Raw genomic sequence first — 27389 nt, 5'->3', positions numbered from 1 at the left:
TTGGATAAGTTTGTGTTGACTTCTGCAAAGGAAAAAAAAAAAAAGAAATCTGCCTCTTCTGGGAAACTATTCATTCCAGTATATGTACGGGGGAAATGTTATAGAAGGTGAGAAAATATTTTGGGTTCCATGAAGAGTGAATAATGAATAACTCAGACAAGTGTAAATAACTTAAAATGAAAATGTCTATAAAGAGATAAGCTACCTGGTAAACATGTTTCGTTGGGCAGTAAATCAGCAAAGTATGTGCCAAAGATAGATTTTCACTTCAAAGTTATTTTATGTCAGGATTTTAAAAATTTGGCCTTGAGAATGAATTTTATACTATCTATCTGTACATGCAGTTCTAAACTGTAGATACAAAAAATGCTGTAAATATTCTCTCAGCAGGCTGCTTTTGTTCTGTTTTACTTCTGTTTGGATACATTGTCATCGCTCTTAATCTGGTGAAGCAATTTTTGAAATCTTGGTTTGAAATTAGGTATTTTACAGTTCCCCCATACCTTCATAAATCATTAAATGTTTGGTTTTGTATTTCATTGCAGCGGAAAACAGATGTGCTACTTCAAATGCAGTAACATGTACAAAGTGTCTTGCTCTGGGTCCAGAGTGTGGATGGTGTGCTCAGGAGGTATGGCATTTTGCTTACTTATTTTTCACTTTACATTTTAGCTGCTCATGATCTTTATAAAGATAAAATACTTCTAAACTGTGAAAATTATAGTGAGAAATAACAGGAAAATCTTTAAACATCCTCTGGACACAGCACCTGGAGAAATCATGTTAAATATATTTCATTTCTAAAGGAGAAAATACAATCTTTTATTTGGAAAATTGCAGTAATTTTAAATAAAGTGAGAACTTTTTAATGTGTTCCATCTGCTTTGTAGACAGGTTTGGCGGGTTTATAATAGCTTTGAGAGTTCAGAAGTTTTTGGCATCAAAATTAAAATCACTTATCAGTACTTTGTATTAATTCCTTATATATCAGAGCAAGTCTATACATATGTATCTATTGTACTTAACAAGAATGGAGTTAGCTTTGACTTCACCATATTTTATGCCACCTCTTGCAAATTGAAAAAATGATGCTTTTCTATTTTGACATCTATTGGTTCTGAGATTTGTAATAGAATATGAATCTCAGATAGGAAGAATTAAGCTGAAATTGGTATTGCTTTGGCAACTGTGAGAATATGTTTGGGTTTTTTGTTTGTTTTTGTTAGAGGAAAAAAACCCAACACGTTCATGTGATTTCAAATAATGTTGGACTATTTTAGCAGTTCAGAGGAGAGAAGTTTTTAAGAATGTCACTGAATACTGCAAGCTAATATGCTCTTCAAGGTCATAAGCAAATCATTTCTTGTGTCTTTCAGGTTAGCAGAGAAGGCAAATAGATTCCTAGGGAGTGCAAAGAAGAGATAAAGAGAGTAAAGCATTAGCATAACTTTATCTGAGAAACATTGTCTTAGAATGGTTAACTTAGTCTGAAACAAGTGTTAATAATGCAAGGATGAATAGAGGCAGGGAGAACTTGTTGTCCATGAGTTCTAGGGCGTATGTACATGGCACAATGGCTTAAAATGTGGAGTGGTTCCTTATTTTCACGTGATGTCATTACTTACAGAAGGCACAATTTATTTTCCTGCCAGGTCTGTATTTACCATGGAGTAGTACTTCTTAGCCTTCTACTGTTATGGGGCTGAAGAAGGTTTCTTTTAAACAGATGCTCAGATTTGACTGAATTTGACTTCTGCTCTGCTTCTTGTGCCTCACTTTTCACGTCAGTCCTAAGAGTTTTATGGAAGGCAGGGGTTTCTCAAACCTCTTTACATCGTGCTTTGACAGTCAGTTCACCTATGCATTGTCCGTGTTTGTGGGATGTCAAAACCAATATTAATTTGGATAGAAATTTTTCAGAGTAAAGGTACAGGAGCAGTTTTCAGCTTAGTGCAGCTGTTTCATCTGCCTATATTATAATAATAAAAACAGTCATAAAGAACACTTGAGATTCTTTAATTTTACATCCCCGCACAGTGAACTTCAGAAAATGTTATATCTGTTCATTTCCAGTGATAACAGTGAGAGTGAATAAGTTCTTAGGACATTTAAAAATCTATCTTTGTGAAATTTATGTAAATCATGAAAGGAGTATAAATAGGAGAGACCTACGAGAGTAGTCTCTGTTGTGTACATTGAAGAAGGTTGTGAAAAAACAGTATCAGGTACACTACAAAAACAGTAGGAACTTAGAAAACAAGATACATGACTGACAAATCTCATTCTTCAGAGGCTTTCTCCAGTCTTTTCAGAGTCTGAGTGACAATTTATTCTCTATTACAGAGTGGGCTGTATGCACTTTTCGATTGTTTATTTTCCCCATCTGCCTCTGAAGTATCAGAGGTTGTCCATTGTTTGGTCTCCAGCTGTGGCTGCAATGGATTAATGGCTTCAAAGAGCACAAAGGATCTTGTCAAGCCTTTTTTATTTCTTGCATGATCAGGATCATGCTAATCACCAGATTTGTGGTCAGGAAGGAATTTTGCACTGGTTCATGTTGGCACAATCTTGGCAGCTTTGCCCTTTTCCTGCTTCTGAGATCATCCTACTACTAACCTTTTTTCTGTTGCTACAGAGACTTTTTTCTTATCGGTGGCATATTAAACTCTTCAGTCCCATTGTACATAAATTCCTCTTTCTAGAGATATAGTCCAGCTGGTCTTTCACTTCTGTGCAGGCTACAGGATAAAGTTTAAAAATCTGTAATTGTCAAATTCAGGTTAGAGAAATGTAAAACTTCTATTGCAGCTTTTACTTTTAAATTGTAGCCTAAGATTACTCTGACAGTAAATATGCTTAGAAATCATGCAAATGACATTTTCTTGGTGGAACTAATTCATAGCATAGCACAGAACTTTTTTTACTTACAGTGACAGTACATAGTTTCCTTTTCCTTCAAAGTCATCTTGTTCTGTTTGTGCAAGATCTTCTTTCTCACAAAGAGTTTTGTCCTTTATAGAAAAATAGTCATTGTAGCAATTAGGTTAACATCTAATTTAAATATTTTGACATTACTCTTATTTAAAACATATGGCTTCCATGAACTACTTTTATTTATGCAATTATAGTAGCATGTTTTATTGTTTCAAAGACTGTTAGTTTGTTTTTCTCTTTCCTTTGAAGATACTACAGTTGGGGTTTTTTCAGCTCAAATTTTTTGTACTTTTTATCTCTCATAAAATAGGATTTCATGGCTGACTCAACACAGAAGGGACGCTGTGACACTGTTTTCAACTTATTGAAAAGAGGCTGCCAATCGGATTTTGTAGAAAGTCCCACAGTTCATGTTACAATACCCAGTGACCAAGAAACAAATACACAAGTGACTCCAGGAAGAGTTTCAGTCCAACTGCGTCCAGGTTGGGTTTTCTTTAATACACTGATATTATAGTCAATTAAAATACAGCACAATAATATTTAAATACATTTTGAAAAGAAACTGCTGGAATCGTCTTGAAGAATGATGCTATAACATTACACTATATGTGTAATGTGTTGCTCCCATAGTCAAGTACAGTCTTCAGTAAGAAGTGTTTCTACAAAACACAGCTTATGGTGAAAATAATGCAATTAGTGAGTAGAAAAGGGATCTTAGGCAGTCTTTGTTATTTTCTGTTATGATTTTGTGATTCTTTTTCTTTTCAAACCTAATTTTCCCTTACATCCATATAAAATGTGTTCTTTACTGTAAGTAAATTGGACTGAAATTTATAATTCATAAATTAATATGTTGATGAGCTTCTTTATTATTTGCTTATGCTTAAGTGCATTGAGTAAACAACTGTGAAGACAGCCAATGTGAAAGAGAGGACTGGTCTTGTAAAGAAGACTTAGATATTCAATGCTTAATTTTTCATTTAAAACACATGAGACACCTGGCCCTGACAGAATCGATATCTCCTTTTATGGATTTGAGTCTTTTTAGAATACCTCTATTTGCCCTCTACTGAACTGATCAATTTTTGGTAGAAAAATACTTAGTTAATATGAGAAGTCTGAATTACTTTTGTATCTTGCTGATTTTAATTGTGTAAAAGATCAGTCTTTTTTTACAAGTAATTTTCTGTTAATTGCAAGGAAAAAGAAAGAAGCTGCAGGAGCATAAAGCACGAAGTAACTCTAGTTTTCTTTGTAATTTGTTGTCTTTGTAATGATAAAACTGGAAAAGCAACGTCACCATTTCTTCTCCTTTCCCCAGCCTCCATTCAGAGAAGTGACTGGTAATCTGCTTTGCACTGAGTCATGGTATCGGGAACCAAGCTAGCTCTAGAAATGTTTGCTATTGCATTTATTTCTGAAGCTTTGACACAACTGGATTCATAGAAAACAATCTGCTTTGTAAACTTGGGCTTAATGAACCATTTTGCCAGTAGTGAAACTAAGCTGAGGGTTCCATAAACTGTACTGAAGCTTCTGCTTGAAGGAGACAAATACAGAAGACTAATATTTGATATATAGACATTTAATCCCATTTTAATCCCTAGGAAAATTCACTGATATACAGTGTCAGTGGGACAAATATATATTTTTTTTTACAGTAATTAGACCAAAAATGGTTTTGTTTTGATTCCATTTTTTCATCACTATTTACAAGAATCCCAACTATGATGAATGGGAGAAAATACAAGTTGTATTTGCTGTATGCAACCCGGTCATTTAAAAAAAACAAAACAAAACAACAACTTCAAATTACATTGGCAAAGAGGAAACAGAAGTTACAATATACTGAAATTCTGTTTTCTTCATGTCAGACCCAAAAAAGATACATCTTGAAATATTCAGCTATATTATGTTTGAAGAATATTGGAAGAAAAAATATTTAGGTAGCCTATTTAAAATGTACTTTGCGTGCTTAACATTTCTGAGTCAGATCTTTGATAGAATTTAACACACTTCACAAATGAAATGATTCTGCAGGAAATACAGACATTTATTATCTTGAGATGAAAGGAGAGGACCATTTTTTTCTATTTTTTTCAATATTAAAACCTGCTTTGTTTACTTTCATTTCGTTCCTACTGAGTTTTCTCATCAAGTCTTTGGGAACAAATTGGTCTAAGCTTGTTGTTTAACTTACCTGCGTTCTTCAGGCTGTGCTTTTGTCAAGAAATGTACAGTTTTATACACACATGATAGGCTGTTTGCAGGATACTTTGATATACTTTCAAGTGTCAGCCCTGAAGTGAGTGGCCAGAATTTGTATGCGTCCTTTTTCAGTTGTAACTGCTGTTTGGTTCAACGTAAAAGGGATTGCATAACCAGGAATTTAGAAGAAAGTAGGGGGAAGTCAGATTTTCAGGAACACTCCTGTGAGAGGAAAAAAAAGCAAGATGTTTTCTAAGAAGAGTTCCCTTATGGCTTATTTTTGAACTATGCTTCAAGGTTTCATTGACTCTTGGGAGGTTTTCTTATTTCCTTGGGGTTTTTTTTTGCTGACACAAACAACATTGTGCTGAGGTTGCTGCAAAGATAATATGTTTTTAAGAGTGTATGTTGAAAAATAGTACCTTAATTTATTTATTTCCTTTGAATCAGGAAGTGAAGCAAGCTTTATATTAAAAGTTCATCCTCTGGAGAAGTACCCTGTGGATCTTTACTATTTAGTTGATGTCTCAGCTTCTATGCACAACAACATAGAGAAACTAAATTCTGTTGGATTTGCTTTATCTAAGAAGATGGAGAATATTTCTCTTGATTTTCGACTTGGATTTGGATCCTATGTGGATAAAACAGTGTCACCCTATATTAGCATTCACCCAGGTAGAATCCATAACCAATGCAGGTATGTAATCTTTTGATATTTACTGTAGAACTGAGAACTGATCTAATTACACAAATATGCATTATGTGTATGTATTTTAAAAGCTCTCCAGAATCTGCTTCACTATACTAGGAGTTTCCAGCAAAGTTCCTAAAAAAATATTGAAAATTATTATTCAGTGTTTATTTCTGAAATATCTGGTGAATGGTTTTTAAAAAGTTTGTTGCCATATAAGAAAAAATGTGCAATGTTTTCTTTATAAAAACAAGCCTTCTTTAGTCTGTTTGAATATGTTTTTCATTTAATTTTATAGCAAACTGTTATATTCTCAGTTTGGATATATGTTGCATAGATTCATTACAAAGAATGATACTTTCTGACCAAAGACTTCTCTTCTGGTGTATGGTCCTGCGTTCATTAGCTCTTTTCTTCAAAGTCTATTTTTGTCGATGTGATGCAGTTTCTTTCTTCCATTTCTTGAACAAAAGAAATCCTTTGATTCAATTTCACCATTGTTTTATGAACAAACTCCCATTTAAAATGAGAAAGGTGTTCTGGCTTGAATTTCTTTTTTCATGTCCTTTATTCCTTGCATTCAACACATAGGTAAAGTGAGGAATCACTTTGGAAATGTTCCAGAAGACACAATTTTCACATTAAATTAAAATCTCTATAATGCATAATACTTGGTAAAGCACATATTAACTGCTTGCATCTTCTTACTTGTTATAATCTTTACTGGGAAGACATGATTAATGGTTCCATGAAGTCCATGAGCATCTTTTTTTTTATTCCAATGATTTTTTAATTTGGTATTAGTGGAGAAATTACCTGGATAGATATAAAATGTCAGTGTTTGAAGTAGTAAACTAAACTGTCTACTATGGTAAGTAGAAGTCAATTATCACTTCCAGGACATGATTTATTTTGCCTAAAAGTAGATGTCTGCAGATGCATTATATCTTACAGTGCCAGTTTCTATTCATTTACTGCGAACTGAGTTCAAAGAGGGTAGGTTGCAATCAGTATGCAGCAAAAGGTGAGGTGGAACCTGCTCAGCATCTCTGAATCAGATGAGCTCTTCCATTTTCGCTGTAAATACTTTTGTAATATATGGGTCACAGAGCAATGACCTGTAAAAGTCCTACGGCATTATCTTACTTGTGTCAAACTTAATCCTTTCCCCTTTTGTATATAATTGTTTCTATTGAACGTAGTGTTGTGTGGAGTTATTTTTTCTCTTTAGGTACTTATTTTAAAATTCATATATACACTTTCACTAGTAACAGGATTTTGTGTGGATTGGTAGGGAATATTTACATCTCCTTCAAATGGAAAATGTGGACTATGATAGACTTTTTTGCTAAATTTTGTTTTGTTTTTATTTCGTACAGTGATTATAATTTAGATTGTATGCCACCTCATGGTTATATTCACGTGCTATCCCTGACTGACAACATAGCAGAATTCAGAAATGCAGTGAATAAACAAAAAATTTCTGGGAATATTGATACACCTGAAGGGGGTTTTGATGCAATGCTCCAAGCAGCTGTGTGCCAGGTAAGGAATATATCAACAAAAGACCAAATGGTACTTCGGACATGAATATGTATGTCACAACTGTGCTCAAGTGATACTGAATTCAAATTCTCAATTATAGGCCAAAAAATAGTAGGATTTCTTCCTCCCGTTTCATTATTTCCTTTCAAGCTATACATTTTGGTTTCCAGATGAAACTGAGAAAGGATAGAATTAAAAAACAGAATGCATAAGGAAATCAACTGCTTCATGCTTGAAACATGAATTACTTTCAGTCAATTACAAAATCATTGTCAAAAGTCACTGATGATTTTCTTGTGTTCCCAATGAAGGACATACCATTTGGCGTTTCTGCTACTTAAGAAAACTGAAGAATCAGTTACATGTTTGCTTGTGTAGATAAAGAAAACATATGCATTTTGGTGTTATCTCAGCTTTTAACGAATTAATATTTGAAAAAATACAAATAAACTAAAAATTAATATATTATATTGATAAAATTATGTCCCCGTCTCTCCCATGCAGAAAGAGATGGAAAAGATTTGCATCTGTAAGACTATTAAATGACAGTGATTTGTTTTCTCTTCAAGGCTTTTTTGCATGCTGTTTTCCTTGAAGTAGTGCAACAGAGATTTTGAAAGTTTACTGATTCTTGGGTTTACTAATGCTCTGTAGAATAACTCTTTCTGATAATTCTCCTCCCAGCCAAACCACAGGCTTCTAGTGCAGTTCTTGTTTCTTGGGATGATGTCAATGTAACTCTTTTATCTTGACCATTTTCACATTCTCTCTTGGAGCAGAAGGAGTCAAACCCAAAAAGGAACCCCAAGTATGATAACAATGAATAGTTTGGTTCCATTTTTATTTTCAGTTTTTGATTATCTGTAACACAGGTAAATAGTTATTATTCTCAGCTGTGTTCACAGCTGTTAGAAAAAAAATATTTACAGAAGCTTTGGAAAAGTTCCTTAGATTGCAGTGTTTCTCATTGGATACATTCCACACTTATGACTTGTGAGTTTTAGAATCATCCATGCTTCCTAAAGCAATAGAATGAAATGGAATGAAAACATGGGCTAAGGAGCACCTCTCCTATGAAGAAAGGTTGAGGGAACTGGACTTGTTTAGCTTGGAGAAGGGAAGGCTCTGGGAAGACCTCATTGTGGACTTCCAGTACTTGCAGGGAGCAAGGACAAGGGGGAATGGTTTTAAACTAAGACAGGAGAGATTTAGGTTAGATATTAGAAGTTCTTCACTCAGAGGGTGGTGACATACTGGAACAGGTTGCCTAGAGAGGTTATGGATGCCCCATCCCTGGAGGTATTCAAAGCCAGGCTGGATGTGGCTCTGGGCAGCCTGATCTAGTGGTTGGTGACCCTGCCCATGTCAGCGGGGTTGAAACTAGATGATCTTTGAGGTCCTTTTCAACCCAGGCTATTCTGTGATTCTGTGAAGTTTGCAGATGACACCAAGTTAGTAGGGAGTTTCAATCTGTCTTTAGAGGAATCTGAACAGGCTGGATCACTGGGCTGAGGCCAATGGGATGAAGTTCACAGAAGACTAAGTGCCAGGCCCTGCACTTTGGCTGCAATAATAACCCCTGGCAATGCTATAGACTTGGGGCAGAGTAACTGGGAAACTCTGCAGAGGAAAAGGACTTGAAAGTGTTAGTCAATGCTAGGCTGAACAAGAACCAGCAGTGTGCCCAGGTGACAAAGAAGGGCAATGGCATCCTGGCTTGTATCAGAAATAGTGTTGCCAGCAGCACCAGGGATGTGATTGTCCCCCTGTATTTAGCTCTGATGAGACTGCACTTTGAGTGCTGTGTTATACTTACCACAAAAAAAAAAAGCACTGAGGCCCAGGAGCATGTCCTGAGAAGGGCAATGAAGCTGTGAAGGGTCTGGAGCTCAAGTCTCATGGAGAATGGCTGAAGAAACTATTATTGTTTAGTATAGAGAAGAGGAGGCTCAGAGGTTACCTCATAGCCTTCTACAACTACCAGAGAAGAGGTTGTGAAGAGGTGGGGAAATGGCAGAGATGAGGCAGAGTTGTAGGAAGGAGGAGCAAGAAATGAGGCAAAAGGAAGAAAAAAATGGAATTAGTCAAGAAAATAGAATAATAAAGATGGGAATGAAAAAGAAAATGAGGTGATTCATGTCTTCGTCTTCAAAGTTTTATTTAAAGCAGTCATTCATTCTTTGGAGGGAAACAAATGTTCTGGAAATAAGCACCCAACCCAGTATAGATCTAAGCTTGCCCTGCTACGTGTTTCATATCACTGAAGTCCTAAAGCACATTGGATTTATATTTGTTGTTTGTAATGCAGAAAATTACACAGATGTTACATGTATATCTTTTTATGTACTGTGTGTCAGCTGTTAGTCATGCCCACTATATAACGCATAATTTGTTTATATTTTGAGGGATCTTCCTTCAAAAATGAAAGCAAGTGGTAAGTGGACCTTTGACTTTCAGAATAGTTTTCAGACATAGGATGTGAAATCAAAAAAACTCAAAAAAAAAAACTCAAAAAAAAAAAAAAAAAAGAAAAAAAAAGAAAAGAATGCTTTAAATATCCTGGTTATCCTGGCTTAAACCCAGTGTTTCTAAATATCCCAACACCTGGAAGCAGACTTCTACATTCATCTTTCATTTTGTTATTTATTATTATTGGAAGTAGGCAGTTACCTCTCTCTTATGTTCAATTTTGTTTCCTTTTCAGAGCCACATTGGATGGCGCAAAGAAGCCAAGCGACTACTTCTAGTGATGACAGACCAAACTTCCCATCTAGCCCTAGATAGTAAATTAGCAGGGATTGTGATTCCCCACGATGGAAACTGCCATTTGAAAGATAATGTTTACGTCAAAGCTACGAGTATGGTAAGGTATATGTCATACCTTCTGCCTTCAGGCGAGTGGTGTAAATGAGGTTTTTAGGTCAGTGTCAGAGCATTGCTTTTAATTCACTCGTTAAAATAATATTTTCCCAGGTAAGCAAGATTTGTAATAAAGAATCAGTTGCCTGGTAATATTGGCATCCTTTTAATCTGAGATGAAGTGTTTTGTAGTCTGAATCAACAGTACAGAGCACAGGAGAATATATTACTGTTTTTTAATGTGTTTTTTACTGTCATCTCACAGGAATGGCAAACATTCTGTATAAAACATAAGTAGAAGTCTGTGATATATTTTACAGAAGAAGCTCATAATGTGTCAGAATTACATATGCTAATGAGACAAAGGAATTGATCGTGTTTTATGGTCAGAAGATGCATAGTTGCATTGTTTGAAAATACTTTGTAAGAGAAAACTGAAGATGTGCAATAGTGATGAGCTATTCCAAATTTGATGGACTAGAAAATACTTAGGTACCACAAAGCTTTGCTGTTGTTAATGCAACATTAAATATATTCAAATCTTACAGTATAAAACAAATGTGTTGAAATACATGCCTGTGTAAAAAGTTGCTTCAAATCCACTGTAACAAAATGATAAGCCTTCAGCAGATAATTTTAACTTTCGAAAGGATTTCTTCAAGTATGTACAAAATAGTTATGAGTGATTAAGAAAGAATTGCTTTCATGAGATCTATACAATTGCAATTGCAATTTCCTTGAACGAATGTTATTCATTCATTTTAAGAAACGTGAATCAATACTAAATTGCTGTGTAATCACCAGAAAATGGAAATATGAGCTGTGGTATCATTACAGCACTCAAGAGTTTTCGCAGTTTTGTTCATTGCACTTAGTTGAAGCATCCACGTTCAGGCCAGGCCATTCAGGAAATCAGCGAGAGCTGCATGCAAACTGGCTCTGAACTGGATTCCAGCACAAATGCTTACTGGGATGGAGAAGCAAAAGGAGATTATAGTGAAATACAGGAGATTTCCAGTAACAGGGGGGTGTTCACAACCTTGTTGAGTGGAGGAGGCAGCCAAGCATACGCTGAGGGGAAGGTCATCTGGATTTCTGATTATATGATGTTCTTACAGTAACTCACTCCCTCTGTCACCTTTTGGATAATCCCTCACTGATGTCAGAATTATTTATTTCTCTTTAACTAGTCTGTCCATTTTCAGTGTTTTTAGTGTCCCTAGGATAAAAACAATGCCTCCCTTTGTTCTGCAAGAACAAAGAAACCAGAAACTTTCCTTTCCCAAAGCAGAGCATACTTATGGGTTATGATGTACCTATCTCTACTTTTTTTCCACTGCTTTATTAAACAATTGGTGTAATACAAGTCTGTCTCTTGGATTCAGGATTTCTTGGTTCATAAAGGCATTGTCAGTTTCAGAGAACAACAACCAGAAAAAGCTGTCCAACATGAGAAATTAAATTCTCTTTCTATCTGAAAAGCTTCACCAATATAAAATGCAGACAAAAATCTATTTACAGGCAAAATTAATCTCCTTCAAAGTATGACTGATGGCTGACTAATGAAATTATTATTTTTTTTAAATTCTGGGATGAAGAATCATGATTTTATTATCTTATTTGCAGTAAGAAATCTCCATTATTTTTTGTATTGATGCTTTTGTGAGATTATGTAGTCTTTCAGGCTGTCCAAATGAAATGACCTTAAAGGATACTTAGATCAGCACGTGTTGTCTGGGGGCTGGCACGTACTTTTTTCAGCCACTGGCTAATTCTTGTGTGCCTGCATCGAAACTTTAGTAATGGAACAGGTGCATAATGGAAATCTTTCTCAGTATCAGATATTTTCTGGAACAGATTTGACAAGATAGCACAGTAATGTCTAGAAGAGTAAGTGTACTGGGTTCCTATTTTTTTCCTTCTCAGTAATATATTGTCTGTGATTATTTCAGATATATCTCATTAGCTGAAAAAAGAAAGTCTATGTAACTAATATTTAAATGAGATGTTATGGAAGTCTATCAATTCTTTTTTAAATAAGTTGCAAAGAAGAAACATAGCTTTCTTTTTTTTCTTTTTCTTCTCAGTTCAATTTTGAAGTACTATGTTAAATTAAAGAGCCATCTGTGATAATATTATGCTTCTACTTTCATTCCTAGCACCTGATAGTCTAGAGAGGATTGAATTCTGGCATACTTCGATTTTTCTCTTGTTCCAGTTAAGAGGACCTTTCCTTATTTATTTGTATAAGCCTAATCTTTAAATCAGAAATGTTTCCAATTACTCACTTTTCTTCTCGCTTCTTTCTAACTTTTGTTAAGTAGTCATGCACAGATCAGCAAAAAGCATTAAGCAAGAAAGAAATCCAGTTCCTTTTTATTAGATTCGTGCTCAGTTCACTCCCTTTCTGAAATACTTAACGTCTGTTTTAGTTATCTTCTAAGTTTAACACAGTAGGTTAAAATAATAAAATGAATGATGTAATTGGAACAAGAAAGAAGATCTAAAATGGGAATATATTCTTCTAAACAGTAGTGGGAGTAGATAAGATAAGATAAGAGTATGCCGAGGTTTTTACCAGAAGTGGAGTGTGACTCCTCAAGTGACCAACAGTCCCTTATGTCATCTCTCTATGTGCTTAAAATAAAAAAAATAGTGTGATTCTTTTGGGGCTTTAAAAATATATATCCATGCTAATACAAAGGAATTTTGTCTTTCTAATCTGTAGTGAGACTTGGATGTACTATTAACCAAAACAAGCACTGTAATGAGTTAGAACTTGCAAGAAGATGGAGGTTCAGTTTTTCTTGTGAGCAGATTATGTAATTTGGGATCTGGTCCCTACAGCTTTTGCATGTCTATGTATGTCATCCATCTGAATAAGCTTTTGTTTCATAGAAACCCATTTCAGCTACTACCAATCTTGAACTTTTGCCATTAGTTGCAGAGACGTTGAAGGGTCATTTTACCAGAATTTGGACATGTCTGGTGTCATATGGTGAGCAGGACACTGACTTGTTTGAGCACCCTCTGATGGTCCCTCACCACTGCTCTGCATTTGGAATGCAGGGGGTATTTATACAACATCTAGTTTCAGTAGCCTGTGTCCTGGGAGCACCTGGTTCATGTGTGATCTGCCAGTCATCTGCATGTGGCAAATAGCTTGTGCAGGCCAAGGAGGCCTTATCACTGTGGTCTGTGGCCATGGAGAAGGGAGCAGGTCTTAACACAGTATTGTGAGAGCGACAACAAGGCTTCTGCTGCTGCACTTCAGTCTTAAGTAAGGAATGTATATTGTCTGGACCCTCATGTATGGCACACTGAGAAGCTGCAGCTGTAAGAATGTCGATTTATCTCTGTCTTACCCAACATCTATCACTTACCTTAAAAAATATAATCTCTTATCAAAGGATAAATGAGTGGAGATCCTGTCTAGGATCAAACTGCAGCAAGGAGCTCCTTTGTTCTTTCTGTCCAAGGCTATTTATGATAGTGCAATGTGGTGGAAAATGGATTTTATCCCCTTGCATAACGTTGTTTCTGCTGTCCTGGCTTTCAAATTACTGTTAGGATAGCATTTGACTTGCAGGCTGCCTTGAATAACAAGTGGCACTCCGAGGAGTAATGAATTGTGCAAGAAAACTGTGAGAGCATGTTTGTGTAGGAGAAAGGAAGAAAGAAAATGTGGGACAAATGCTGAAAAATGGCAGGAAGAGAAAGACCGCAGAAGTATGTGGGGTAATGCGGTTGTCTTGACACGTGTATAGGTGTCCTTATGAAATCTCTGGGAAGACACACGAGCCCCAGTCACTTCACTGTGTTTTATCATTAATTTTAGATGTTAAATTTACTTCCTAGGAAGTATTCCCAGACTTATAGTAAATCAGCAGTGACTTTCAGATTCAGTTTGCTTTGGAGTACTGGAATTGAAAGGAATCCCACACTGTCCAGATGCACAAACCCATTGAGGCCACAAACACCTTTGTTCTTCCCAATATCTTGAATGAATGGATAGCAACATACATCTTGTTCCCAAGTCTGTGTCAGATCTTGCAGCAAGAAGTGTAGAAGGGCAGGTCATAGCACAGGACCTGCCCTCATAGGTACCCCACCAAGAAGAATAATGTCCACAGTGTGAAGAGAAGTGAAACTCCCTCTACCTTCCTCAAGGAGAAGCAGGGTTCAAAAACTGTAGCAAGACATTGCAGTAACAGCTGAAGACATTGCTCCTTAGGCAAGTCTTGAAGAAAGCTGTCAGCTGTAAGATATATATAGGATATTGACATTGCTAGAACCTGAGCCAATGGTTTCATTTGCTGATGTGTCTGATCCCTAGTGCCAAGAAATAAATCCCTGGTGCTGAGAAACAAATTTAATAACTTGCCTTGCCACTCTTCAAATCACACCTCATCTTGGTGCCCTCATGTCATTCCTTCTCCTTGACTTTTGAGCAAGAACCCACTTATCGTTCTCAGGAATCTTTTTAGTATTCTGGGCAGACCGTGGAAAATACCATATCCAGCAGCTGTTTCATAAGCATTAGACTCCAACAGAAAGGTACTGTGTGGAGAGTTCACTTAGTCCTTAGACCAGAATGGTCCTTAGACCATTCTGCAGCACAGCTGCAGCACACCTGATGCACTGATTTTGTTATGTTGTTGTGGTGTTTTTTTTTTTAATATTCAGTCAGCCCTACCTTCTTTTGGATGTAAACCTAGCATTTCTCTGTACATTTAGAAATAAGGATTGGAGTGGCTTTGTAGCCCTGTATTGTGACAAACATAAAATCTAAGGTTGTCTCTTACTAAACTGCAGTCCTCTTTGTTTTATTTTGCAGGAGCATCCATCTCTTGGTCAGCTCTCTGAAAAATTGATTGACAATAACATCAATGTCATTTTTGCAGTTCAAGGAAGCCAGTTCCATTGGTATAAAGTAGGTTAGAAACCTGATTCCTTTTCTAAATTTGAAAACACAGTATTTTATTAAATATATTGAATGTGCATCAATTAATGTATTCTTTTTGTAGGATTTGTTACCTCTGTTGCCTGGTACTGTTGCGAGACAGATAGAATCACAAGCAGCAAATCTCAATGATTTGGTGGTAGAAGCTTATCAGGTATGATCAGAATGACTGTGCTGGATGCTGTCTTTGTACAGGGTTTTTTGTTGTTGTTGTTTTTGTTTTTTGTTGTTGTTTTTTTTTTTACTTTTCACAGTCTAGAGCCTAAAGTTGGAATTTCCAGGCCTCTATCTAAAGTCCATGTTCCTACTTTTCTGAATGTCCAGGTTGGTGATGGCAGTATCCCTAAACAGCTCTCAAATTCCCAGGCTGTTGGTGTCTCAAAATCAAAAGCTAATTTTATACTAAGGATGCTCTTTAATACAGTGTTTGATTCTTTGCCATGTTGCATCAAAAGAAATTTCTTTTGTATTTAAAAGAAGTTTCATTTGTATTTTGGGATCTCAGATCTTTGGTTACATACTAGACACTACTGCCTAGGCACCATACAAACTCAGAGCCAAAGGACACTACAAGATTTAGAGGATTTTACCTCATAGTTCTTAGAAAAAAAGGAAAAAAGTGGAAATTTACAAAAAGAATATTTCCACAAAGAATACTGTGGAAAGCAGCATTTACATTGCATAGGGCAGCATAATGTCTCAGGGTTTTAATACATTGCAGTAAAAAAAGTTTTGATAGGGATTTGAGAGAGAACAAAGGAAATGGCTCTGTGTGCTTCCATGTAAAGTTCTCAACTGGAAGTAGTACGGGAAAAAGCATTTTCACAAATGATTGCTGAGGAATGTCAGCTTTTAAGGGGAGACTGTCATCTTGATAGTGTGTGAAAGGGGGGATAAACAACTCTAAAATGAAGCATTGTAGTATACATTTGATCCTCTAGAGCAAAGGGAGCACATAGAGCAGGAGTAAAATAGGAGTAAAATAAGACAGTAAGATAAGATAGCTGAATGTTTTCCAGGTGTGCAAGTTGCATAAACATGCAAGGTTAAGAAATTAGAAAATTAGTTATAAATCTGTACGCAAGGTATCAGTGTGCATCACATTAATTTGGATTACTTGGAGATGAAAGAATGAAATTGTCCATTATGCTAGGTTAACCATCTAAATGAGGCTCTTTGGTTGCTTTCAGCAAATTAGCTCTAATGAGAAGCCAAGTCCCATGTCTATTACTAGCAGTAGAGTGGGCTTGTCTGTGTTTTCACGCTGTCATTTTGGGAAACATTGTGCAGACACCAAAGGCATTCAAAAGCTGAGGAAGTATAATCAAATTGCAGAGAAATTCTCCCTGGTATTAGATTTTCTCTTCTAAAATCAAGAAATCTCATTTTGAATATAGATATTTGTAGGAAATAGTGAAATACCACTTGAAAAAAAAAAAAAAAAGTAATAATTTGCAGATCATGGTTCTGATTGCCACTTTTACACCATCCACTCTTAATTGTATCCAGGTTTTTATAGGATAATCCAGGGCAAGCATTCAAAGAGAGGAAATAAAAATTTACAAAATAATCCTTTCAGTTAAATTGAAGATTCTATGGGACTTTCCTTCTCCAGCCACGCCCAGTTCATTCTTGCTTTATTTTCTGGACAGCATTATCCTTCCTCTCTTAAACTGGATTTGGTACTTCTGAATACTTTTGTCATGTTTTTAGTTTCTAGTAAGATACAAACAACACAGTGAACAGTGTTTTGAATGTTTTGCCTCCAGGATCGCATAAGTATTTACATAAGAAAATTTAGTTTTGATGTCTGATGGTAGTGGGCCTCTTGTATTCTTTTTGTAAGCAGGGAAGCCTTAGGCTTAGTTGTGGAAAACCTTGTCTGGAAATCCCTAAAAAGTCAATGATGAGTCACTAATTTTGAAAAAGTTACTTAGCTAAACATGTGTTCAGATTCATATAATTAAATTTTCATTTGTAACACTAATGTCCCATCCCACAAAACTAATTTTAAAAATAGTAAGATGCAAGGAATTATACTATTTGCATGGAAAATTAATATTCTCTTGGTGCAATAAATGTTTACAGAGTTTTAATATGTTTGCAAAAGGCAAAGAAGTAATATTTCTTTTGTAATTACTAAATAGTATTTTTGAGGACATGGAAAATACTGGTTACAAAGCAGGCCTTTTACTTACTTTGCATCGTCAAAAGCCCACTTGGGAATTAACAGATTGTTGACTTATATAGTCCTATCTGACCCAAATAAATCAGGAAGGGTAATCTCAGTACCCTTTATATCACCCTAAGATTTGCTCAGGGGATACTTTTCCAGGACAGATGCAAAATATCACAAGTTTAAAGCATCGATTCGATTAGTAACCTTTTCTGCTGAATAAGAATAGTAGTATGCATGTTTTCTGTTTTTATTTCAAGTGTGCAGCTAAAAGACAACATAGTCTCTCAGATAATAAGCAGTTTTTGTTACACATAGTTGTTAGAACAGATTTTCAAATTGCCAAAAATACAGCCTCAAAACCATTTTTGAAAAGCTGAAAACATTTTTATCTGGAAAATGTAATCCACTTTATCAGAGCTACCAGTTCATTGATTGTGTATTTTTGGAACGTAATTGGTTCTTTATATGGGAAACAATGCTTTAATTCATTCCTTTATTCACACAGACAAGCTTTCTTCATTTTTAGTCAGTCATTGTAGCAGTACTTGCTATTAGTCATTAATGCACATTATATGTGGGAATGCAATGCAACTATAAGTTGTTTTCTGGTTACAGAAACTAATCTCTGAAGTGAAAATTCAAGTGGATAACCAGATCCAGGATCTTAATTTCAATATCACTGCAATCTGTCCTGATGGAAGCAAAAAAACTGGCATGGAAGGATGTAAAAACGTTGGATATAATGAAGAAGTATGTTGATAGTTTTCATTCTTCAAGGAACTGGAATACTTATTTTTCTGTTTGGTTGAGTTTCAATGGTGTGAAATCTTCTAGGGATTTACTCAAACTGAAACTGCACTTTAGTGATTAATGATCACAAACTCTCTATTATTCTGTTTTTTTTTTTTCCCCAATCTTGTTTTAATTCTCACTAATCTCGTGGGACTCAGGCTCAAAGCTTTTCCTGAAAGCTAATGTCCATTAAAACTGTTCTCCTTTGTCCTTCGATGGTCACAATGGCCATGTTCATTGTGATGAAATTTGTACTTAAAGAGGTTGAAAGATAATCACTCAGTAGAAAAGAATCGTTGGAATTTGTGCTGCTTGGATCTGTTCAAGACACCACCTTTCTCTCTCCTTGCTCCAGTAGCCTTTGTGCACATTCAGAGTCACGGGTAATTGGTTTATCTTATAAATCAAATTAATAAAATGATTAATTCCCATTTGGATCAGTACCATGTACTGAATGAATTGAATTATAAAACTGGAGCATCATGCACCATGAAAATGTGTGGGAAGATGTCTGGCTAATATAAAGAACGTGGTTTTCTTCCCAGAACAACTTTTCTGTGTGTTGATATATTTATTTGATTGCTTGGATCAGTAGAGTAATTCCTGTAGTTTGCCAGGAAGAGGTCTGTGTTTCTGGAGAGCAGGGTCAAGGAGTTCTTTCCTTGTGGTGTACACACAGATCAGTTGATGGGATTTGATTGTGTTTGTGCATAGAAGTGGCAAAACAATAGATTAAATGTGTGAATTTTAAATATGTTCATTTAAATGTATTTTATTCTCTTCTCTATTTTGTCTGCACGATTTGCAGCTGATTGACTGCTACACTTTAGGTAGATGTGATAGGTTTTTGTTCTTAACTCTTCTGAAATGTCATTCCCTGTGTATGTCATAAGAAATAGGAATGGAATTCGTTCTGTTTAACGAAAAGAAAAATATTTATATCTGGTTCTTTTTAATAAAAAGACAAGCCAGTTGATTGTAAAAGATCACATGTGGTCTTACAGCTTACTGCAGTTGAAAATGAGCCATCTTCAAGAGATTAATTTATTTTTAACCGCAAAGCCTCCTTTCAGTATTTGTTTACAGGCAGAATGCTTGTTCTTAATTCTCACATTCCTTTCATTGTCTAATCCTTCTTCCTTCCTTTCCTTAGTAAAACACAAAAGTGCATTATAGTCTGGAAGAATCCTGCGGCCTCTTCATGGTGCAAAACTAACTTTGATTATTAGTGAGTTCATGGTGTCATAATTATTTAGTGGCAATAACTTTAATCTTTCTGCTGCTAGCCATCATGTTTCATGACTTTTAGACAAGGCGTTTTTTGCCCTTCCCTCCCATGTTGTACTGGAAGATCACATTTTCTAACAGGGTCCCGTGCTGTACACAAAGCTCATTCTCTAGCTGCAGCCTTTCCTCCCCTCGTGACATGCACCTGCTGTATGAATTATTAGTGCATGTCCACGCTTCCTCATGGAAGAAGTCTCAAGCACAGAGCCTGCTGGCAGCTGGGGGTTATGCATGCAGCAGAGCACTTGAAAAACAAGAAGAAAAGCAAAGAGAGGGACAAAGCCTTTGTGCACCCTCGATGGGATGGTTAAGGAGTGCACGCTCTGCACTGCATTCTTCTCCTGCTGGTGTAGGCAGCCGCAGCCCGGCTGATCACAAAGCTGCCTTTGTGGAACCGGAGGGGGAGACCGCCATGGGGAATGAATGCCACAGTCTTTGTGGGGAGTTTCAGCCTCCCACAACACAGCTTTCTTATGTTTTCAATTCTTTTGATTTGGAAATCGTTGATGATAAAATGTAAAGGCACTTGCATCCCTCGGGTTCTTTTCTCACCTTTTCTATTTGGTGATACTTTCTCTGCAAGAAGGCTTAGAAGAGCTGTTCTCAGCTTATGGCATATACCTCATGAGAGCAATACCTAATCAGAACACTAGCAGTCAAACAAGTTAAAAAAAAAAAAAAAAAAAAGTGCAATGCAAAGATTGCTGTTATGAAATCACCACAGATATCAAAACTCAGAGAGTTTTAGCAGTCAGAAATGCCAACTCTATGGCAGCCACCTAACCCCTAAAAGAGCCGTGACAAGGTGCCAGGGCTGGGGAAGGCATCAGGTGCCACTGCCGCCGTGAGCGCAGCCACAGGCTGTGACCCAGGGCATGGTGCTGGTGGCCTGGCCATGGCCAAGGGTGAGTGCAGGGCTCCTCCCAGAGCACGGCTGCAGCCAGAGCAGCAGCACTTTCCTGCTTCACTTGCATCACAGGAAAGGCAAAAATAAGCTGCTGCTAAGGTGTGAGCCATTTCTGGGCCTTCCAGAAATGCCTGTATATTTTGTTTCCACAGTCTGTTTCTGCAACAAGGACGTTTACTCTAGATTGTTTTTATGATGAGTATCTGTTTCAGCTTGTGTTGGTCTTGCTCAATCAATTCTGATTTGCATTTCTATAATATAAACAGAATGAACATTTAAAAAAAAAAAAGGAGGAGGTGGAAGATGGTAATTCTATGAGTATTTATCCAGCGTTAAACTTGCTTTCTGCAGCTATGCTTTCTTAACATGAAAAGTAGACTACTGCCAACCTCATGCTGTTAGGGTTTAATTGTATATATGATGCTTATGTTTGCTAATATGTGGCCACTAAGCGCTATTAGCAGCTACTGAGCATTCATATGTAATGTGAGATTCTTTATTTGTATGTTAAAAATTGTAAGTAACTTATAGGGAAAAAAAATAAATGCAGAATATGTTTTTATTTTTCCTAGGTTCTTTTCAATGTATCAGTCACAATGAAAGGATGTGATACAACTGGGGGAAGAAAATATGCAATACTTAAGCCTATTGGTTTCAATGAAACCACCATTATTAATGTACAGAAAAGCTGTGCCTGTCAGAATGGAGACAACGCAAAGCCCAAGAGAGTGTGGACTGATGAAACCTTTCCTGATGTCAAACAGCCCCATTGCAGTGACAGCAGTTGCAGCTACAGCAGAGACATGTTTCCTTCTGAAGAGTGCAGGCAGCACAAGGACCAGCCCATCTGCAGCGGCCAAGGAGATTGCATAGAGGGAAAATGTTTCTGCTACAAGAACAAGCTAGGCAGGGTGTATGGCAAATACTGTCAAATGGATGATTTTTCTTGCCCATATCACCAGGGAAACTTATGTTCTGGTAAGCTGCAGAATTTAGGCCTGTGCTTTGCTTTTTTTCCTTGTGTTTTGTTTTCTGAAACTTAGATACATTATGCAGCTGAAAACAATGATGTAAGGCTGTCAAGTATAAGAATTGCATGTGCAGAAATAAGAAATATAAATGAGATACTGAGAGAATAAAAGGAGCCATAATGTCTACATGTAATTCTGATTTTCTAACACCCTAAATCAGTCTTGTCAGACATACAGTGATGCTTGGTTTCTAATCCTGATGTATATGCAAACACTTTTTGGAACACCTGCTTCAAGTAGAGGACAGTGAGCAAAACATAACCAGAGAGAGTAGATGGAAATCCTCTTTTTTTTTTTTTTTTCAGCCTACTTTATGTTTTTTAAGAAATCATACAAATGAAAATTGTATATGAACTAAGTGAAAAAGCATGTATCTTTAAGTTAATGTTGTTAAGTTTTAATCAGTATCATTACCTGTACTGAAATATATTTTTTATATTTTTATATTTTTTTAGAAGTTATATTTCAAGTATTTAAAACCTGTACTGCTGTTCTGCATCCTTTCATTTCACTCTGTACTGAGTGAGACATTGGCTGATGTGTTGCCAGGCCACTCTTAATGATGATTGAAAAGTCATGGCAGTCAGGTGAAGTCCTTGGTGACTGGTAAAAAGGTGATGTCACACCCATTTTCAACAAGGTTAGAAAGGAAAATCCAGGAAATTACCAGCCTGTCAGCCTCACTTCTGTGTTGGGGAAGACCATGGAGCATATCCTTCTGAAAGCTATGCTACAGCACATGGAGAGGAGGGAGGCGATACGGAACAAGTAGCACGGATTCACCAAGTCCTGTTTGACCAGCATAGTGGCCTTCTATGATGGTGAACAAGGAAAAGGCCACTGATGTCATCTATCTGAACTTCAGTAAGGCTTTTGACAAAGTCCCTTATAACGTCCTTCTCTCCAAATTGAAAACATATGGATTTGACATGTGGGCTGTTCAATGGAAAAAGAATTCCCATTTACTCCCCAGAGCGTGGTGTCAAAGACTCAATGTCCAAAGGGAGATCAGTGACAAGTTGTGTACCTCAGGTGTCAGTGCTGGTATAGATGCTCTTTAATATCTTCATCAGTGATATTGACTGTGTGATCAAGTGCATTCCCAATGAGTTTGCATGAACCATGCTGTGTGGTGTAGTCGAGATGCCCGAGAGATAAGATATCATCCAGAGAGACCTAGACAAGCTCGAGCAGTGGGCCCAGGTGAACCTCATGAGGTTTGACAAAGCCAAGTCTTGTACCTGGATCTCAGCAGCCCCCACTATAGATGCAAGCTAGAGGATGCAAGGATAAAGCACAGCCCTGTGGAAAAGGATTTAGGGACACTGGTGGATGGCAGCTGGACACAAGCCAGCAATTTGCCCTCGCAGCCCAGAAAGCCAGCTGTATCCTGGGCTGCATCAAGGGAAGCATGGTCAGCAGGTCAAGGGAGGTGATCCTGCCTCTCTGCTCTGAGCTCACCTGGAGTATTGCGTGTGCAGTCCTCAGTACAGGACAGACACGAATCTTTGGAGCGTGTCCAGAGGAGGGCCACAAAAATGGTCCAAGGAATGGAACACCTCCCCTGTGAGAACAAGATGAGAGATGTGGGGCTGTTCAACCTGGAGTAGAAAAGGCTCGAAGGTGACCTGATAGTGGCCTTTCTGTATCAAAAGGGTGGTATAAGAAAGAAGACAACAGACTTTTACCAGGATCTCTTGTGACAAGACAAGGAGAAATGATTTCAACTGAAAGAAGATTTAAACTAGATATATGAAAAAAAGTTTTCTACAATAAGAGTGGTGAGACAGGTTGCCCAAAGAGATGGTGGAAGACATGCCCCTGGAGATATTCAATATCAGGCTGGAGGGATCTCTGAGTAACCTGGTCAAGCCATAGATGTCTTTGTTAATTGCAGAAGATTGGTCTAGATGACCTTCAAGAGTCACTTGCAATTCAAACAATACTATGATCTTATGATTCATTCCAATACAAAGAATTGTGGTTCATGTTCTCAATCTTCTTCTATAACCACAGCAAAGTCTGGGAATTCAGTTTTTCTTAACATAAGCAGAACTTTCAAATTTGCAAGTTCCCGAAGTCTGAGATGCAGTGGGAGAGAAAACAGGGAGATGTTTGTCAAAGACATGTTGGAGATTCTCATATTGATGGAGTCTCCTGCCCAACCAACATGCGACCATGGCTGTATGTGTCCCCTTAGTGGGATATTTTACAGCACAGAGCCCAGGCAGAAAAAGGGGCAGCCTATACTTTGGTCACACTGCCTGCCTCCCCCAACCCTCAAGGGATTCCATGTAGTTACATGGGATTGTCTCTCTGCATCTGCTCTGAAGGTCCCTCTGAAAGAGCACAAGAAAGACCACTGCAGTGCATGTGAAGCCTATGTACTGCTGAGGGCATGGCTGAGGAAGTCTCATAAGATTTGCTATAGCTTCAAGCTATAGCTGCAAGGTGCTCTCTGTTTTTATATTTCCTAAAGGTGTTTTCCTATGCTTTAAAACTATGGCTAAACATTACCAGGTTGATGTACCAGGTGTACATCAATTGTACACCTGCCTAAATGTACTGCAATGTGAAAAACGTCTGGATTTTGCCCTAAAGCTCCCTCTGATTTGCCTGGAAGATTATAAAGGCCACCAGAGGTTCTCTGTACCCTTTGAGTACTTGAAGCATACATTTTAAGCTCATGTTACACAACTCACTGTTCATAAACATAGCGTATTTATCTCGCCTGTTCAGTCATCTGTCCCTTTAAAAGGCTTATAAACATTGTTGTAACGCGTGCTTCTGAAAAGAAAATGAAAAGAACTGGCTTGAACATATGAACTCAATACTCATTCCTCTCAGAATTTTGCAATTTATTTGAACTGAATGCTTAATTGCTACAGAGAAGTTTGTTTAGTTTGCTTGATTTTCCTGAAAGTTGTGTAATTTTTAATCTCTGCTGCTTTGATCCAAAGCAACAAGGAAAATTGTGGTAAAACATTTTAGGACACAATCAAGGTAGCAGCTTTTGCTCAAAGTAGCGACAAAGAGCAGCAATAAATATGTATCATGGTGATAATTTCAGCCTAATCGTTAACTTAAAAAGCTTATCAGCAGGCCAAGGACTACATTAGCTGTTTGATGAAGGTACCTGCAATACAAATATATGCATATAAAAATTGACTTTCTGTGTTTTATAAAAGCATTTGACTCAAGGTTATCTGATGTTTTAGGTAATGGTGAATGTGAAGCTGGTAAATGTAAATGCTTTGCTGATTGGGAAGGTGACCGTTGCCAGTGTTCATTACAATCAGCAAAGCAGTGCCTGAATTCAAAGGGCCAGATTTGCAGTGGAAGAGGAAATTGTGTATGTGGAAAATGTGAGTGCACTGACCCAAGAAGCTTTGGCCGTTTGTGTGAATACTGCCCTGCTTGTAACAAAGCCTGTGAAGAAAACTGGTAGGTTTTCCTTGTGCTGCACTTCATGTTTAACTCTGTAGTGTTGAAGCAAGGAGAAATATTTCTTCTTGGCTATGTGTACTATGTGCTGTTTTCCTTAGATGTTTAGATTATAGGAAACTTGAAACATTTCCTACTCAAGGCTTCTCATCGTGTAGTTGGGTTTTCATGCTGACAAAACAGCTGAATGTCTACATCTGTGTTCACCAATGTTTTTGCTTTGGGAAATCATAGGTGATATGTGGTGTGAGTATAGTTTTTTCATATGTACTAAAGTAAGGAAGACTGAGAATGAACATGAGGCTGACAGTGGAAGAGATGGTGCAAGACCCCAAAGGAACACATCTGAGAATGCAAAGCAGGGGCCAGATGAAGGGGGCTTGAAATCAAACAGATGTTTTACTTACTAATTCTGAGTGGTCAGCCTTGAGAAGTGTCACAGGGATAAAATGCTGAGGAAGGCATCGCATTTCAGAAAAAAAATAAATGTCGCAATGTTTTTACTAACAACAGGAAAACATAATACGTCAGCTTGTTGATAGAATCTCTGTAAGAAGAGTGCAGAGAAAGACATAATGTTTTAATTACATTTCTCTTACAGGAATTGTGTTCAGTGCCATCATTCTAACAATGCATCTCAAGCTAAACTTGACCAGTGTAAAACCTCATGTGCTTACCTATTGCATTACGTTGACCAAACTTCAGGTATGTGATATTTTCTGCATAATTTTGGTGAGAGTTCAAAATCTGTCCATATTGATGTTTGAAATGGTCACTGTTACAATGTATTTCAAAAGTGTGTCAGTATTATTACTGTAATCACAGTAAGAAAGAGGGAAAGCAGAAAAAAAGAAATTCCTTCTTGCTTCAGGGAAAGTAAAAGATAAATAGTAACAGGAAATGTTATTGGCAAGCATTGCTAAATAGATTTCCCATTTCCTTGAGAAGTCACATCTAATAATAATGAATCCTGCCTGAGCCATGCTTAAAGAAATATTTATAAAAGTCCATTATGACATTTGCATGTTTTATTACATTGGATATGTTTACATTATTTGACATTACCAGAAATGAAGAAGGATGAAATAGAATGCTTACTTCACTGTCAGTAATGTTTAAATCTTTTTGCAAGTACAAAAATGTTGTAATTTTGAGGACCTTGGAAGAATAAAATGCTTTTTTATAAAATATCATTGAGCTTAATTAGTCCACACTGCATCAAAAATGGAAGTAGATAGTTACCTTATGTAACGTCATATTTTTGTATGTCTTTTTCTCTTGAAAATTTTTATGAATGGAAAAACTAGCTGAGGATACTTTTCTCGTGACCTTTTTGATTAGAAGAAAGCCTACTCTGTAAGAGCATTGGCCAGTGAGGGCAATACTGCACAAGGAATCAAGAAACTATGTTTTCTTTCATATTCGCCTGTGATCTGTACTGTGAACCTCATGAAAATTAAACTGTTCTGGCCCTGAACATCTCTAACAATTCATCTTCTCAATCTCAGCTATAAACTCACTGGTTTGCAGTGTGGCTAGCACAGCAAAGCCTTAGTCCTACTTCTGTAGATTAAAAGGATGATATTTGAACATTTTTCTATGCTTGGTCTTAATCAGAGTTCATGATGTTCTTTGCTTTAAAAGTTTGTGTATGGTAACGTGAGCTATTTTCCCTTATTGTTTAGCAGACTTGTGTTACATTTATGCTCCTATAAAGTGCAGAGGTAAATGTAAATGTGCTTTAGTGATGTGCTTATTCTGTACATTAGGCTTTATGCTTGTGTTTTCCTTTCATTGCAGAATGTTTCTCTGGCCGAAGCTACTTTAGAGTGTTTTCCATAATCTTTATAGTTACGTTTCTGATTGGGTTGCTTGTTGTACTTATCATCAGGCAGATAATTCTGCAGGGAAATAGCAATAAAGTTAAATCTTCAGCTGATTACAGAGTCTCTGCGACAAAGAAGGTAATTGATTTCAGAGCCATCGTGTTCAGTAATTTATTTCTTGCACATAAAAGTTAGCTAATTGTTGATAAAAATTGTATCTTCTCCTTCAAGGAAAAGATGTTTTTGCCTACTGTTTGTACAAGAACAGTAACATACAGACGTGACAAACCAGAGGAAATAAATATCGACATCAGCAAGTTGCGGTTAAATGAAACTTTCAAGTGTGAATTCTGAAGACAGTGTGTTTTCTGCAAATGTCTATTTCCATCATTCTCTACTTTTTTAGAAGTTACCACTGTCAGAATCTCGACTGTTGCTGTTTGTCATGCATTTTGTTGGATACTGTAACAACGTGACATGTAAGCATATTCACATAAGGTGACTATGTCTGAAACTATAGCTGCTGGTTTTTTTGTTTTGGTTTCTTGTTTGTTTGGTTGGGTTTTTTTTGAAAGAAAATGTGCGTTACTACTGTTCAGGAACATTAGTGTTGATGTAGCACTTTAATGTATTCTAATTTATTTAGTTCTGGCATAGAATGTAGATACAAACAGATCTGACAAAGCACTGATCTCACTCTACTTGTAGTTAGTACTGATG

General features: G+C 36.8%; 1 protein-coding gene across 1 annotated transcript in view; it reads left to right on the top strand.

The window, feature by feature from the left end:
- Nucleotides 1-27023, top strand: part of ITGB8 (integrin subunit beta 8) — a gene marked incomplete at both ends in the record, with an annotated part of 40362 nt that extends 13339 nt beyond the window's left edge. The window contains 13 exons of the mRNA XM_079538337.1: nt 546-631; nt 3245-3419; nt 5596-5842; nt 7216-7381; nt 10086-10244; nt 15078-15173; nt 15268-15357; nt 17998-18132; nt 20941-21346; nt 24618-24843; nt 25445-25548; nt 26644-26807; nt 26901-27023. Of these exons, the coding sequence (XP_079394463.1) occupies nt 546-631; nt 3245-3419; nt 5596-5842; nt 7216-7381; nt 10086-10244; nt 15078-15173; nt 15268-15357; nt 17998-18132; nt 20941-21346; nt 24618-24843; nt 25445-25548; nt 26644-26807; nt 26901-27023 (2177 nt within the window). The remainder of the gene's footprint in view (nt 1-545; nt 632-3244; nt 3420-5595; nt 5843-7215; nt 7382-10085; nt 10245-15077; nt 15174-15267; nt 15358-17997; nt 18133-20940; nt 21347-24617; nt 24844-25444; nt 25549-26643; nt 26808-26900) is intronic.
- Nucleotides 27024-27389: the final 366 nt, after the last annotated feature.

Source organism: Tetrao urogallus (assembly GCF_951394365.1).
Source record: "Tetrao urogallus genome assembly, chromosome: 7".
Classification (NCBI taxonomy): domain Eukaryota; kingdom Metazoa; phylum Chordata; class Aves; order Galliformes; family Phasianidae; genus Tetrao; species Tetrao urogallus.
Note: the sequence above shows the minus strand (reverse complement) of the source record. Positions and strands in the feature narration are given on the sequence as shown.